Source organism: Typopeltis vanoorti, chromosome 5 (assembly GCF_054136105.1).
Source record: "Typopeltis vanoorti isolate ZY-2024b chromosome 5, IOZ_Tvanoo_1.0, whole genome shotgun sequence".
Classification (NCBI taxonomy): Eukaryota; Metazoa; Arthropoda; class Arachnida; order Uropygi; family Thelyphonidae; genus Typopeltis; species Typopeltis vanoorti.
Genome location: NC_143553.1, coordinates 30277082 through 30294470, shown reverse-complemented (window position 1 = coordinate 30294470; position 17389 = coordinate 30277082). Strand labels below are relative to the sequence as shown.

The 17389-nt window shown below is 35.6% G+C and overlaps 1 protein-coding gene across 1 annotated transcript in view; it reads right to left on the bottom strand.

Annotated features, from left to right (window-relative positions):
• The window catches only part of LOC150106282 (cytoplasmic polyadenylation element-binding protein 2-like), a 417239-nt gene that overhangs the window by 309393 nt on the left and 90457 nt on the right, over positions 1–17389 (bottom strand). Inside the window, exon 3 of the mRNA XM_090393070.1 lies at positions 15645–15695. Within this exon, the coding sequence (XP_090249196.1) occupies positions 15645–15695 (51 nt within the window). The remainder of the gene's footprint in view (positions 1–15644; positions 15696–17389) is intronic.

The window sequence follows — 17389 nt, the reverse complement described above, 5'->3', positions numbered from 1 at the left end:
TATTCTCCTTAGCCCAGACCTCCAATCTATCCAAATCATCCTGCAAAATTTTGACATCTTCTGCATTCACTACTGCCCTACCCAACTTTGCATCATCAGTGAACAAATGAACCGTTCCTCTCAGTTCCTTTCTTATATCATTAATGAACAAATTAAACAGCATTGGTCCAAGAACAGAATCCTGTGGCACACCACTAGTCACAGGCCGTCTTTTGGACTCTACTCCTAAGTAAACTACTCTCTGGTATCCCTCCATCAACCACCCTCCTATCCATCTCACCAATCCTATATCCATTCCCATATGTTGCAGTTTACGGATTAGAATTCCATGTGGTATCCTGTCAAAGGCCTTAGCCAGGTCCAGCAGTATCACTGTAAACCCATTACCCTTATCCAGTTCAGCCGTCACTGTGTTATAAAACCTGAGCAAGTTACTGAGGCATGATCTACCCTTCACAAAGCCATGCTGTCCCCTGTACAGTATCTCATTTTCATCAATCCATTCCTGTATTTTTCCCTTGACTACTTTCTCCAAGACCTTGACAACGACTCCTGATATGCTGATCGGTCAGTAATTTGCCACCATATTCTTGGATCCTCCTTTATGCAGTGGAACTATTTTCTCTTCTTTCCACCCCCTTCAGGACTAAACTGAGGCAGATCAAAGACTCTGGAGGAAGGGTATTAAGGAGGGATGTGGATATAAGAAACAGGTGGAGAATATACTTTGAAGGGCTTTTTGAATGAAGAAAATGCAAGGACTCACATAGAAGATGGGGAGCCTTATGATGGGATGGTGCAGAACATTAGTTGAGTGGAAGTGAAGGAGGCCATAAAGAGGATGAAGAATGGAATATCAGTGGGCCCTGACAGGATCCCAGTGGAGGCATGGAAGACACTGGGAGAAGAAGGAATTGACCTGCTAATAAAATTTTGTCAACAGGAAAATATACCCGAAGAATGGAGGGAAAGTACTCTTGTCCCTGTCTACAAGAGTAAAAGAGATGCACAAGACTGTAAGAATTACAGAGGAATAAAGTTGATGTCCCACACAATGAAAATCCTAGAGAGGGTTCTTGATGGAAGACTGAGGAAGGAGGTGGAGAATGCAAAGGAGCAATTTGGCTTCATGCTTAGTCGATCGACGACAGATGCTATCTTGGGTTACGACAGATGATGGAAACGTTTCGAGAGAAGCAACAGTAGCTACATCTGGTATTTATTGATCTGGAGAAAGCGTATGATAGTGTGCCAAGGCAAGATGGTACCGGAGAAATATGTCATGCTGGTGCAGGAGATGTACAGAAATGTGGAGACAAGAGTTCGGACCTACCTGGGAGAGAGAGAGAAAGTTTTCTAGTGACAGTTGGCTTGCATCAAGGGTCAGCATTAAGTCCGTTTGTTTAATATTGTGATGTAGGTGATGAGAAAAGATGTGCCTTGGACTATGTTGTATGCTGTCATAATATCTCTTTTCTATTAATTATTATATTTATTGTACGTATGTTGATATTATTATTTATTTAATTACTTGTCATCCAACCTTCGAACTGCGCCTTTATATTATTTCCCTTATCAGTCATAATACCAAGTTTGTAGTTATTTCTTGAGCTAGTTCAAGCACTCTTAGTCCTCTATGGCTATATTTTAATCCCCCCCCCCTTGAGGAATTTAATTCCTCAAGGTTATAAGTATGCTATTTTTCACATGTACGTAGTCGGCATCCAGAAAGTGCTTCGGGTTGGAACCAATTCCCTTGTCTTTCTTGCTGACTTTTTCTTGCACTGATCTTTAAAAATGTATTTGTTTTTTCGACTGCACCATTAAAGATCGCGTAGAGGAATTGTATGTCTTTCCTATACATGCAAGAGAAACATTCAGCTCAATACAGAAATATCTCTAAAATTTAATTCTAATTCAAGCAATGTTTAAAACTTATTATAAGTCAGTCATGGCTATTCTATCTTTCAGGACACACAGGTTCTATGTTTTATGAGACAGTGCATTGATAAGGCAGAATCAAGCAAGCTATTAACAAACAAAACTGTTTATTCATTCGAAGTCAAGGTAATTACAAAGATTAAAACTACACATATCAAAATATCTATCTCTGATTAACTCAGCTAAATAACAATGGAGATAAAGTAAAGCACGTGTCTAGTTCTCTGCTCGATTATATTAGCATTTCTTGCTTAAGCCGTTGGATAAAAAACAATATACATGCTCATAACAATCAGACAAGTGGATAGACATATATACTCTAACGTAACTTAACTCAGGCTTAAAAACAGAATTGGGCAAAATTAAATTTCACAATCAATTTCCCTTTCATCACCTAACATTTGCAAATTTCTCTGAACTCTGTAAACAATTAGTTCACAATTAATTAGAAGTGAGGCTTTCCGACTTCACGAATGCTCTTTACACTAACTATGGGATTGGCATTCTCAGCCTTAATTTTTCACAATCTAGGAAAGTTCTACAAAATTCTTACTTGCAACCTTGATTCAGAAAGGATCATCTGAGAAATGACTATGTAAGGGGAATGGTGAAAGTTACGAACTTAGGAGCAAAGATACAGCAGATCTCAGATATCACGACCATGTTCCTTCTTCCTTCTGGTGAAAACAACATTTGGGAACTTAGTTGATACAGCATACTCGGAGATCATCTAGAAACTTTGCGGTGGGACTTCTGAAATAGACAGTCACTGCTGTTACAAACCTCCTATCAACGTGGGACTTGTTGGCGGGACATGACTCTCCCGTCCTTGGAACCTCTTCGAAACGAGACTGGAAGTGAGAGCCATGAACAGAGCCTTTGGCCCTTAGATTTCTCCCTTTTAGCCAACTCTCCCGACCTTGGAACGGACTCAGATTAAACTGCCTGGATTTTCTTGGAGGGGGTTTTCTCAGCCACCCTGCTGTCGTTGAGTTCTGGTGGGAAAACCTGTAACCCGTTGACCTTCACAATTTTTGCTAGCCTCAGGTCTATATGTCTAATCCTGCCTGAGCTATTTCTTTGTTTGTACAATTTCAGTGGTTCTTAAATATGTTAACAATTTACTCTAATATTTTACCAGATTCAATACAGCAAAAAAATGAGGTAAACATTAATTCAATTACAAGTATTTCATATAATTTATTTCCAAATAAAATTGGTATAGAAAAATTTTGTTCTAATTTTTCTTCATACAAGAGTTTACAATACAGATGACATCGTGCTGTGTGCAGAATCAAGAGAAGAAGTGGCAGCTAAATTGGAAAGTTGGAGGAAAGTACTGGAAGAGAGAGGAATGAGACTGAGCAGAAGTAAGACAGAGTATGTGTTGCAAAGTGGATAGCAGCCAGGAGACAGATCTGGAGTAGAAGAAAATGTCATCAGGCAGGTCAGTGACTTTAGATACTTAGGTTCAACAATAAAAGAGGATGGCGAGGCTGAGAAGGAAGTGGGATGCAGGATACAAGCAGGATGGAGGAACTGGAGAGCGATGGCTGGAGTGCTATGCGCTAAGAGGGTGCTGATCAATCTAAAAGGCAAAAATCTACAGGACAGTAGTGAGACCAGCTATGACGTATGCTATGGAAACTGTGGCCCTGAGGGAAAAATAACAGCAGCAGGATGGAGGTAGAGGAGATCAGAATGCTTAGGTGGATGTGCGGTGTGACCAGAAAGGATCGTCTGAGAAATGACTATGTAAGGGAAATGATGAAAGTTACGAACTTAGGAACAAAGATACTGGAGGCAAGGTTGAGATGGTTTGGTCAATATGATGAGGAGGGAGGAAGAGTATGTGGGAAGAAAGGTCATGCAATGGATGTGCAGGGGAGGAGAAAGTGAGGGCAGCCAAAGGAGAAATAGAGGGAGATAATGGAGGAGGATTTGAGGATGAAGAACTTGGATGTGGCTACAGCCCAAGACAGGTTGTGGAGGAGATTCACTACAAACAGCGACCCTACTTAAGTGGGAAAAGCTGCAGAAGAAGAAGTAATGTAGATACTTCAAACTTTTGTTGGCTGACTACACCTGGAACATTGGGCATAATTAAATAAAGGACTGCACAGATTGCTTAGCATCAGGACCAGTGGCAGCTCGTGGCTTGAAATCGTGGGGGTGCTGCAACTTTCGAAATATACATACACATTGTAAGTCCAGTGTATACGTGTTTGGATAAAATATAAAAATTATGGTAAAAAATTTTTAAAAAATTAAACACAAAAAAATATTGTTTATTATTGATAAAATTATACAGTTTAGTATAATTCAAAATTACTTAAAAATAAAATCCATTCCTTTAATTGCAATTAAAGGAATGGATTTACAATTTTTGAACATTACAATTAAATCCTTTAGTTGTAATGTCCAAATATTTAAAGAGACGGAGTAAACACAATAAGCACTACGAACAATCTACTACTGGTACATACTGCATATAAACAACAGTGGAACTGCACGACGGACAGTGCCACATTATGCTAATAGCTCACATCTCACTTCACTATGATGTGCATATGCTTGCGCGCATAGCAATATGACACTGTGGTAAACACAGTGCTGCTAGCATCCTTCTACAGGACAAAGGGGAATGCCCTCCTAAGTGCTAAAAGATGGATTTTTATTATTTTTTATACAAAAAAAGAGAATTGTATAGGATTGTTGATGATAAAATTAAATATTACAAGCAAATATAAATAAATTAATAAATATATTTATATATCGAGAAAAATAGGGGGTGCTGCAGTTCCTATGCGCGATACACCCTGATCAGGAACTCAAATCCCTGATTTGAGTCCCTGATCAGGGATCAAATCCCTCCTCAAACTAACATGCATTAAATGCCAATCTACTTGATATCAGTCACCATCATTTTACTATTTGCTTTCTAAACAGATCTGATGAAACCTATAAACCTATATATAATATAGCCTATATAATATAACCTATATATAATATTTTAACCTATAAATAATATGAGTATTTACAACTTTAAGAAATTGAAACAAAATATAATTATTTTTTATTATTATTTTCTCAGGAATCTCCATGTAGTCAAATACTCACCATGAGAAGCCCATAATAACCATTATTCACACAATATCTATCATAAAACTCATTCGACAAAGCACTCCAAAATGCCTCAGGTAATCCATTCCACCCATTTACTGCATCCTCCAAGCAAAATATCTAGTCCTCACACCATTGCTAACCATACACTTACATGATTTCTAAGGATGATTTCTTGTTTTCTCCCTTCCTACTGTAAAATTCGATGCAGCATCATAAAGCTTACAAAGTTTAATTGCATCGATTTTACAGGAGTCACATCCGAAATTCAAAGAATTGTAAACTTGTATATAATAGATGTAAATAATAATATCAGCCCATATAAAATTAGCCCAGAAAAATTTACATGATACTGTTAGATAGAAAAAATATGAGTGTGTATTTCAAAAGAAAATCCCTTAGAGAGCAGAAGTATGTTAGAATTACCTACATAAGTAATACAAAATGCCCATCTCTAGAGATCCCAAGAAATTTAACATGCTAAAATAAAGTAAACAAGTATCTAAAAATAGAAGTTTAGGGGCAATTACCTTAGAGTTCGGAAATATATTTGATGTATCACTTGGTATAGGGTAGAATGGAACCCAATTGTAACAAAAGCAGTCCGACACTGCCCTCAAGGTCGATAGTAGAAGGGGTGGAATATATCAGAAGCTGTTACGCTATGCTGAAAAGGGGATTAAACTACACTTCAGGGAGATAGAAGTCGGAACTTTCTAGAAGGAAAGGAGTTAGCACGTGATAGGTACGGGGATCTCAGACCTTAGTTCAAAGTTTGCGCGGAAATATTTGGGATCTAAGAAACTTTGCACAAGGTCCAGAGAGGTGAAATAAAAAGGTCAGGAATGAACTAAGGGAGATCGACTGGGAAAAATGGACTAGCATGCATCGGGAGACGTGACGCAGGGAGAAGAGGGGGGAGGTCGATCCACGGAATCCTGGATGAATTTGTGGAGGGTAACTGGAGGTGAATCCTTATCAAGCAAGTAGCAGCTCAGGAACCGAATGACAAGGCTTTGACCATCAGACCGTACGTCCTAGTACCTACAACGCCGAAAGATCGAGCTCCAGCCCCGCGAGAAATTCCAGAGGAAAACACTGTTTCCGTGATGCGTCTGAAGCGATAGAGCAAGCCATAACAATAGAGGGGGATCCAGAATAAGCCCAAAGAGAAGATACGATTAATGTGCAATTGTGCCTATGAAAGAATTAATGTGAGTTGAATTTTTTGTTGAAAACTTTCTCTTAATTTATGATGTCAAGGACTGTTTTGGATAGACTGAATTCTTAGGATTGAAAGATGTAATAGATTGAAAACTAATTCGTATTAAGTAAAATCTGCTTTTAGAGTAATTGAAAAGATGTTAATGAAAGTTTAAGCTTACGTTGTATTACATTGAAATGGTTTAAAAGAGCTGATAAGAAAATTATAGAATTTAGAATTGTAATGGTGTGAAAAATTGATTGCTAAGTGAGTGTTTCATTCTTTTTGTGAAAGTTAATACAGAATTGTTTGATGTTACGTATTTGATGCTTATAACATGCCTGAGAGTTGTTCTATGAGATGTTTAAATTTTGATGCTTAGCTTTGAGAGAAAATGATAGTTATTTGATATACAGAATTAATTGTTTGATGATTTACGTCTTTGATGCTTATAACATGCCTTAGAGCTGTCCTATATTATGATTAGATTTTGATGTTTAGATTTGAGGGGAAAAGATAGTTATTTGATATATAGAATTAATTGTTTGATGATTTACGTCTTTTGTGTTTATAACATGCCGAAGAGTTGTCCTCTGTGATGTTTTAATTTGGATGCTTAGCCTTCAGAGAAAATGATAGTAACATCATTTAAGTGTATACATTGTATTACTGTCTTAGTGTAAAGAAATACAAACTCACTGCTATCAATAAACCAATCAACCAGATCCACAATTTGCTACCTTCTCCAAAAGACAAACTCTCACCTATGATGCTACCTGGCGTATACGAAGTTCCATGTTCTTGTAAGATTTCTTAATATGGACAAACAGGAAAATCTATAAGTAAACACATCTCTGAACTTCAAAGATCACATCTATCTTATCAAACTGCAGAAATCTAGCTTTGCACTACATGGAGTCGAAAACCATAGCCATAGGATCCAATGGAAAAACACTAAGCTGCTACATAGATTCTTATATAATCATGAGCATTTATATAAAGTGCTGAAGCCTTACATCACAGAATCATGAGCATTTATATAAAGTGCTGAAGCCTTACATCACAAACCCAATCTGAACCGTAATGACCGTCTCACTATCCCAAAAGTCTGGGAAATTATTATCCTCGATTGTATAAAATAAATTAATCAGATATATTTTAATTTAATTTAATTAATAAACCTTAACAAATATGGTTGCATTAATTTGCCAAAAATTTGGGAGACAGTTATCCTAAGGAAAGCTCCTGGATAACTGCTGCTTTTTTTTTTTTTTTTTTATTTTTTTTTTTTTATTTATTTTTTTTTTTTATTTTATTTATTTATTATTTTTTTAATTTAATTTTATTTTTTTTTAATTTTTTTTATTTTTATTTTTTTTTTTTTTTCGTTAGAGGGCGCCAAAAATAGGACTTTAGACCTTTTGTCTTTCTGCAATTATATTGTTTCACTCACTGTCGCGTTTACATGTGTGTTGTGCTCTGATGATGCTGATTTGAAAATCAGCGAAATATTAGCGTTAATAAAACATCCTTGTTGATAAAAGTGTTTGTGGTGTTGTTAATACCGTGAAAAAATAAGTAATGAATAACCAGCAACGCCTAAGCTTATCAGTTAGATATTTTAATTTAATTTAAATTACAGCCAAATTCCCCCTCCCCCAAAAAAAAGGTCCTAAAACATGCTACTGTATGCATAGAGGGATTCCAATGTAAGCATGCACACTAACTGTTCCTTTGAATGTAATTCCTAGTATTGTTGTAATAACAGTACTGATGATGTCTTAAGATACTTAAGACACATATTATTCAAATTTAATTACTGCGATATATGTGTGAATTTTTAGTTGATGTTAATAAGGCTGTCAGACTTAATAATATATCACTACGTATTCTGAAGGAATGTACAAGGGAGTTGACATCTGCCTTGACAATTTTTAGTACAAGTCTTGCACTGGGTCAAGTTCCAAAGGAGTGGAAGGAGGACAAGATTATAAGGGAGGTAATAGAACTCAAGCATCAAATTATAGACTTATCTGTGTGTCAGATGTTGTGATTTAAGTGTTGGAAAAGCTGGTGAGAACCAGGATCCAGAATTGGGTTGACAACAATGATATTATCTTTGATACCGGCTACCCTTTTTGCCTCTGCCTTGCATTGCTCATGAGCTTGCTGATTGCCTTTTTCTTTATATGCCCCCCCCCCACGGCTTTTTCATTCTGCAACTCCCCCTTAATGATGCTAATCCATCTAACTTTTACTATTTATTCTCTTAACTGAGAACATATAGTGTGATAGTGCTTTCTTCAAACTGATTATCTTCTATGTACAATTAACATCTTTTCCTTTTCACATTCTTATGTCATGGCACTGCTTCAAGAAGCTAGCTTCTCAATTTATCATAATCAGGTGCTTTGTAATTTCACAAATTCCTTTTTAACTGAAATTCCACATCTGGCAATCTCGCTCTCTCAGGTCAAGATCACATGACCACTCTTCCCAGCTGGAGAGAATGTCTCTCCTTTGGTTAGTGTTAATATAATAATTCTAGGAACTCTTAATTCTTCAACCAGTCAAATATCATCATCCTAACCTGGATTATTTGTCAATATCAGACACAAATTTAAACTCATGCAATTTAAATTCAATATTAATATTATTTTACATTTATTAATTAAAAAATAAACAAAAGAGTACACAATGAATCTAGATAGTTTAGCTCTGTTTCTCTGAAGATATAAACCCAAATGAAGCAGTGAGAAAAATATAATAAATAAAATTATATTTATTCACTTGAAGCTTTGTTTATCTCCAAAAATTCAATAATTACAGTGCAATATAATTATTTTCAATGATTTATTACAAAATACTGATGAATCTGTAAAAGAACTATTAGAATTTTTATTGTGAATATTGACTAATTAAGGAAATAGACAGTACATTTTTCTTTTTATCTGCTATTGTTTAAATGAAGAATTCATGAAATAATACATTAATCCTATATAATCTTCTAAATCTTGAAAGATAAACTATTATCTGTCATACATTAACTATTATCTGTTATTTACTGAAATATTCTGGTGCCTGTGTTTCTTTCTGGTAAGCAATCTCACTACATAGAATGCATTAACTGGGTTTGAAAGTGTACACATAAATTACAACGAATGAAAACAGAAAGATTACCAAACAAGCCTTAAAGTACAAGCCATTAGGAAAAAGAAAACCAGGATGTCCTCTTAAACGATTCAACGATGACTTCTAAGGCCGGAATAGGCCATGTTAGGCCTAAATCCTTGATACGCATGATGATGACATAAATTACACTGTTTTCATTCTTATTTTACTCAATCATAAGCAAATAAAAGTGGACAATAAAACAAATGAACATATTCTTTATGACTGAGCTATGTGATTACACACACTTGGTTCAATGTGGCCACCATTCTTGTGGACCAGAAATTGTATCCTGTATACAGCATTCTCAACAGCAGAACGTAAAGTCTGAAGGAATGTTCATCACAGTCTGTGATATGCTGTCCACTAAGGATGCCAAGTTTGAGACACCACCACGATAGACGTTGACCTTCAGGTAACCCCACAACCAAAAACTGCAAGGAGCAATATTGGGGAAGCGAGGTGGCAATGCAACTGGAAAGAAGCGATGAATCACTCTTTCTTCTGTGAAGTGATGCCGTAAAAGCTGCTGTACAGTCATGCAATGTAAAGGGGTTTTCTATCTTGCATAAAAATGGTCTAACCCAGACACTGCATGTGCCAAAGTTGCCAAATGACAGAACTGTTCAGCATATTACAATATTTCCATGCAGTGATGGAAAGTTACTGGTCCTGTCCAAGTGATGTCCTCAAAAAGGAACGGTTCTATTATAAAATCTGCTGTGAAGCCACACCAAATGGCAAATTTTGGTGAATGTAATGGGAGTTCCTGGAGCGCATGGGGTGATGCAGGATGAAAAAGAAAAATCTCAATCTATGGTGGACTCAGGAAGTTAAAGAATTAGTCCTGGAAAGTATGTCGACATGTGCCCTAAGATAACATACAGAAAAATATTAAAAGGCAAAATACTGTAAAAGTGGCTAAGCAAAAGTCATGGGAAGGTTGGTAAGAAAATAAAATAATCAAGAGAGTCAATATGTTCTGGAGGCTATTGAAAAAGTTTAGGAATGGAGAAAAGAGTCCTGTAAAAGGAATCACCACTAATAATTGTGGTGATTCCTCTTACAGAACTCTTTTCTCCATTGTTGTATCTTCAGTTCCTGAAAACTGAAGATACAACAGATATCCTAGTTGTTTTGGAGTAATCCCTTTGAAAGATTGTTATTTTTTATTTATTTATTTATTTTTTTGTTTAACAATCATCAAATTCCTGATATGTACCCTCAGATGTGATTACACTAGTACAGAATGATTATGATAGTGCCAATGAAACAAAAAAAAAAGTAACAATAGCGATAGAAAATATTTATATAATTATAAAAATATAGGGAGAAACATGCACTGGCAAATTAGCATGATAAGCGCAGGTTGAGTAATTACTATGGAAGATTTCAACAATGGAGACTTACTGGGAGGAGAAATGGTCACAGGGAGAGAAGAACATGAATATACACCTGCTAAAAGAGAGATAATTACCTGAAGAAGCATGTAATGGAGGGGAAAAGAAGTTTGAGAGAGAGCTGAATCTGATCCTAGCATCAGAGAACTTATATAACCAATAAATATACCCTGCCTCTGCTTGGAGAAAGTGATCATGTAGTCGTGACCTAGAAGACTGCCAAGACATGAAGAATTTTCTGTATGTGGAATTACCAAGTAGGTGATTATGAAAAACTGAGGAGTCAGCTTTCAGCCATGCCATGACATAAGAATTATTATTATTATTATTATTACGTGACACCACCATCGAGTCCAAAGACTCATCGAAGGAGGGCACCTACTCTACAATTCTGTCTTCACCACTCAATCCAATAATTACAACTAACCACAACTACACCGATGCGATCTACCATTCACCACCACTAGTATTTCCACAGACAATCACAAACATTCATGCACACAGCGGGATTCGAACCTGCAGCCTTTTGGCTAGAGAGTGGATATGCTAATCACTCAACCAACTAGGCTGGAATTTGGAGGGCAGCTGACCAGTTGTATATCACAGGACTCAATACTTGATCCTCTGCTGTTTAATTTGTACATCAATGATATAGAAAATGATCTTACAGGAAATATTCAGTTGTTTGTTGATGATGCTAAACTGATGAGTGGTGGTAAATGAAGGTCATGAAGAGATCCTGCAGGAAAACTTAAATCGACCATCAGTATGGGCAAAGGTAAATGGCTGTCAGTTTAACATGGCCAAGTGTAAGATTATGCACTTTGGAAAGAAGAGATCACAAACTGTGTACTATACTGATGGAATTGAACTGCAGGAAACTGATGAGGACAGGCACTTGGGGGTGATTGGGGACAGGGAGTTGCAAAAGTTTAGAGGACATATTGCAAAGGTACCAAAAACAGCACATCAGATTATGTGGTTGTTGAAGAACACACTAATAAGCAGAGATAGAGAGGTTATTGTTCCCCTATATAAACCTTTAATAAGACCAGGACCACTGTGCAGAGATCTGGAAATCTGCATTCTGTATGGATAAATTGGTGGAGAAGATTCAGAGGTGTGTGACGAAGATTGTGGTAGGTCACTGGAATGCTCCCTATGAAAACAGACTATCAGTCTGTGGGCTTCAAAATTAACTTATAAGTGAAAAAGAGGAGATTTAATAGAAGTATATGTTATTAAAGAGGTTTTATAGGATTGACACTGAAGACTTTTTCCAGTACATGGCAGGAAGGGAGAGAATGAGGAGACTATTGGAAATTTTGTAAGAGCATGGTTAGCAAGGATGTTAGGAGTAGATTTTTTGCTTGGAGGATGGCGAGTGGGTGGAATAGTTTGCCTGAGGTGGTTGCGAGTACTTTGTCAGTGAATGAATTTAAGGAGCGGTATGATAGGTATTGTGCAAATAATATGCAAAAATTGTGCAAAAAACAACCTAAAAGTCTTCCATGATACTGTAAGAGAAATTACAAAGGAATTCTCAGCAAAAGCAGTAACAATGATGAACAACAAGATGACTGAAACCGGGAATATTGAATATATAAGAAAAATCTGGTCAAACCATTTTAAGACTATCTTCCACCAAGGAAACAAAACTACAATGCCAACAATAGAAGAAAATAATGATCACCCAAATATTTTACAAGAAGAAGTTAGATACGCAATAAAACAGATGAAAAGCAATAAAGCACCAGGCATTGATACTATCCCTACTGAACTGTGGTCATATGGAGGTAGCATATAAATAGAATATTTAACAACCCTATTCAATAAAATACTACAAACAGGAGAGATCCCAGATGACTGGAGAACTGGAAAGATCATCCCAATATACAAGAAAGGAGACAAAAGGGACTGCAGAAATTACAAACCAATCAATTTACTCCCTCACACCTATAAAATATTCATAAGAATTATACAAAATAGATTAAAAAACACCTACGAAGAAATGATAGGCACAGAACAAGCTGGTTTCTGAGGAAACTATTCAACAATAGACCAAATTTTCACATTGCACCAACTAGCAGAACTCAGCTGGGAAGACCATAAAGAACTATATTGTCATTTTGTGGACTTTAAACAAGCTTTCGATAACATCAACAGAGAAATCCTTCTCAAAATTCTACTAGAAAAAGCAATAGACAAATATATAATACAGTTTCTGATAAAATATTACTCTAAGACAAATGCAATAATTAAAAAGGACACACTCACAACAGAACCCATAGAGATCCAAAAAGGAGTAATGCAAGGATGCCCATTATCCCCATGCCTATTCAACATATATCTAGAAGAAGTTGTAAAGAAAGCAATAGACAATGAGCCTGGAATCAACGTCAACGGTTTAAACATAAATAATATCAAATATGCAGATGATATCGTCCTTCTTGCAAGAACCCCAAATGAACTACAAAAGTTGATCAACAAGCTAAATGAAACCTGTAAAACATATGACATGACAATAAATATACAAAAGACAAAAGTGATGGAAATAGGGAGGAACAGAACTACCATCTCAGCCACCCTAAACGTAGAACAATTAGAACAAGTAGACAACTTCATATACCTTGGATCAAAACTAACAGAAACAATAGATGAACTCAAAACAATCAAACACTGAATAGCAATAGGATGGACCACCATGGGAAAATTACAGAAAATCTGGAAAACAAACAAGATATCTAAACAAGCCAAAATCAAATTATATGAAGCAATAATTATACCAACAGTCATCTATGGAGCAGAAGCGTGGACAGTTAAAAAAAGAGAGGAGAAAAAACTGCTGGCATTTGAAATGAAATGCTTAAGAAAAATAAATAGAACAAGTTGGATAGAAAAGAAAACAAACATCACAGTCAGACAAGAACTATTGTATAAAAAGACAATAATAGAAAAAATTAGAAAACAACAACTGAGATGGCTTGGACACACTGTACACATGGATGCAGACAGACTTCCTAACGTCCTAATCAATACTTTTCCAACTGAAAAAAGAAGACCTGGAAGACCAAGAATTACCTGGCTGAAATTAATAAAGAACATCTCGGGATGCAGAACATATAAGGAACTTTTTCGAACAGCAAGGAATAGAGAAGACTGGAAGATCCTGCACAAGAGAAGACTCAACCCGTCTTAGACGGAAGAGAAGAAGAAGAAGAATGTTATTACTAACACATTCAGATTTAAAACCTGTATCTGGTAGTTTAATTTTCTACACTCACACTCATTTGCCTCAGAGGTATTACAATACATGCTTGGGTGCATCTCTCACCCACCACCACCACCATATCTCTAGAATATATCAACAACTAATGAAATACTTGCATCTTATTTCCTTTCACAGCACTTGCCAACTTTAAAAACTAGCTGTCACGAAGAGATGCTAAAATCATTCAGTACAGACTTTTTACACAATAAATATTATTTTCCTTATATATTCCCATACCACTTAAGAAAACTGGATGGGATAGCATATTGTTATGATATTTTAATGGTACTTGTGATACAGAATAAATAATAATAATTTTATTATTGAAAATATTGAGCAATTATTTAAAGAGATGCTGAAGCACTTCTACATCACCCACACTTGAATCAGAATGACTGTTTGCCCAAGCCAAGATTTTAGGATTTATGAAGATGAGACATCTTCATAAATGGCAAGCAATTGCATGTTTCTCTTCTTCTTACTCCCCCCCCCCTTATACATGGTTGCCCATAAGTCAGAAACATTCTGTAGAAAGGGCTCATCTTTGTGAAGCTGAAAATGAGAGGCATTTACATGATGTGTTTTTTTTTTTCATAACTAATAAAAAAAAATAATCTAGTGATATTAAACAACTTTGCAGTTGCTTCACAAAGACGAGCACTTTCTACAGCATGTTCCAGGACTTATGGGCCGCCTTGTGTGTGTAAAAATACCATATCATTAATTTTATTTATCTAATTGGTTTACTTTGATGTATTTCAAAAATAATTATTTTAATTTTAGTTTTAATTGCAATCTCATTTTATTTTGTAACCACCTACCTGCATGATGGCACTTCATTATGTGGCCCAGCTCTGAAAAAAAGGATTAAAGTTCCATGTTCTAACTTCACGTTGTGATTATGCTCATGCGCTAATGATGGCCTAATAATTTCAGGCCAAAATATTTGCAATAATAAAATTATCATTCCTTATTTTTGTGAATAAATGTATCTAATAATAAGAGCAGTATTCTTTTCATTACTGCTAATATCGCAGTACTGTATGGTACTTATACAGAGTCCCAGGACTAATCACAAGCCACTCTAGATTACATGATTTACCTCACAAATTTGTTGAGTACATTCTCTGTTTGGTATACGTCTGTGATAGAAAAAAAAAAAATCAAGTTTCTGGAGTAAAAAAACCTTCTACCTCCATAATGAGACCAGTTACTCACTCTCAACTGAAAAAGTCCATATAAAGATTTTTCACATCATATCCAAATGAAGGATGCACTTGAAGCAGAACAAAATAGAAAAAATTAAATTATGTCAAAAAATGTTGAAAAACAATTTTTTTGGCCCTTCACAAACTTACGAGATATATTCTATAATAATCAGAATTCTCAATCATTTGTAATTTAATACATTCTGTTTAATACAAACTGATAACCTTTTTAACAAAAAAAAAGGTTATTAGTTTCAATAGTTTTCTGCAACTGAAACATAAGGAAAAAGAAAAAACTTCATAAGTAAAAATGAAACTATACTTACCAGGTATGTGTCCTAAAGACTGCAAATTATTGGGATTGTAATTAATAAAGCCTAAAATAAAGGGAGGAAGAAATGAGCAAAAATGTTTTAAACCAACTAATTTGTCGAAATTGAATATTTAATATCACAGGTATGATATTCATTCTGGCTTAATATAGTAAATAAAATATAATTATATTCTTAACGATTAAAATTATTTTTGACCAAATGAACTATGGAAAAGATAGACTTCAACTGGGTTTATATAGGTCAAATTTATTTGAAACTAAGTAAGAAATACCGACAAGTTTCGCCAACTTAGCTGTTTGGCTTCTTCAGGGTAAAAAAATAATAGATACAGAACAACTTAAACACTAAAACTGTTCACGAAGGAAAGAACTGAATACAATTGTATTTTTTACAAAAAAACAGAAGAACGCGTACATCACACGCATGGTTTCTTGCATGATGTCAACTATTATTATGCAGGAACGTTCTGTAATTAGCAACAAGATTTAAGTCTGGCATGCTTAAAGATCTTATGAGGGTCTTCCAAATATCAGGCAGAATTAATCCTTGGTTTCTATTTAGGTTGTGTTTAGAATGGATAACTGTTATGATTCTTTTATGATACCGGAGTGAAAATCTTCCTCTAAGTAGGGCATGGAGCTTTTGTCCCATTCTATGGTATGGTTTGTCCTGGAGAAATGAAGTGCTAACCCTGAATTGTCTTCTCTGTTATTGTTGACGTCTCCTACATGTTCTTTTTTTCTGATTTCCACTCTATATTGGTCAGACTAGAGGTCTGACCAATATAGTTTAATCCGCACAAACAGGGGATGTTATAGATGCCGGCATATTAAGATCTCTGAAAGCATGACTGTCTTTCAGAGATCTTAAGAATTGGTAGATAGTCTTTAAAGGTTTAAAAAGTCACTCGTATTCCATGTGGCTTTAGGAGTGTAGCAATCTTCTTGGAAACTGTCCCAGAACCCGTAGCAAATGACCTCAGACTGAAAAGCGCTATCATTCTCTCTTCTTCAAGAGCTCCAAACAAAAATATCACACCATTAGAAAAAAAAGAGCTATGTGTAGGTTGAAGAAAAATAAAGAAATTATCATCTTAAAAGCAGATAAAGGGAACTCTACAGTTGTCATAAACACCAGAGATTACAAGGACTTACTCTCTGACACATCTATTTACTGTGTCAGAGAGTTTTAGATTCAGACTTTGTTTTAAATTCAGAACCTCACAGGAAAAAAAATCACAATGATACAAACAACTTGTTGCATAATATGGACAGCTGGCCAACAGACTTAAAACGAAGATTAAAGTCGTTGCATCCACTAACGCCGAGACTATATGGCTCTCTCAAAGTTCATAAAAATGGAATATACCACTGCGCTCTATAGTTGATGAAATCAATTCTCCCACATACTTATTATCGAAACATCTCACAGGTCTCCTTAAGGCACACATCCGTAATACGGATACCTACATAAAAAATTCACATTTCGTTGAAAAATTGAGGAACATCTCGATCTCCTATACAGACATTCTTGCAAGCCTGGATGTTACATCATTATTTACAAATGTTCCAGTAGATGAAGTAATCAGCAATTTGAGAAACCTCTTCCTTCAAGACATTACTTCTCTTTTCCATCATTGCTTAAAATCTAATTTTTTCTTATGGAATGAAACGATCTACCAACAATTAACAGGCCTTGCAATGGGCAGCACTCTTTCACCCCCTTGTGCAGATCTC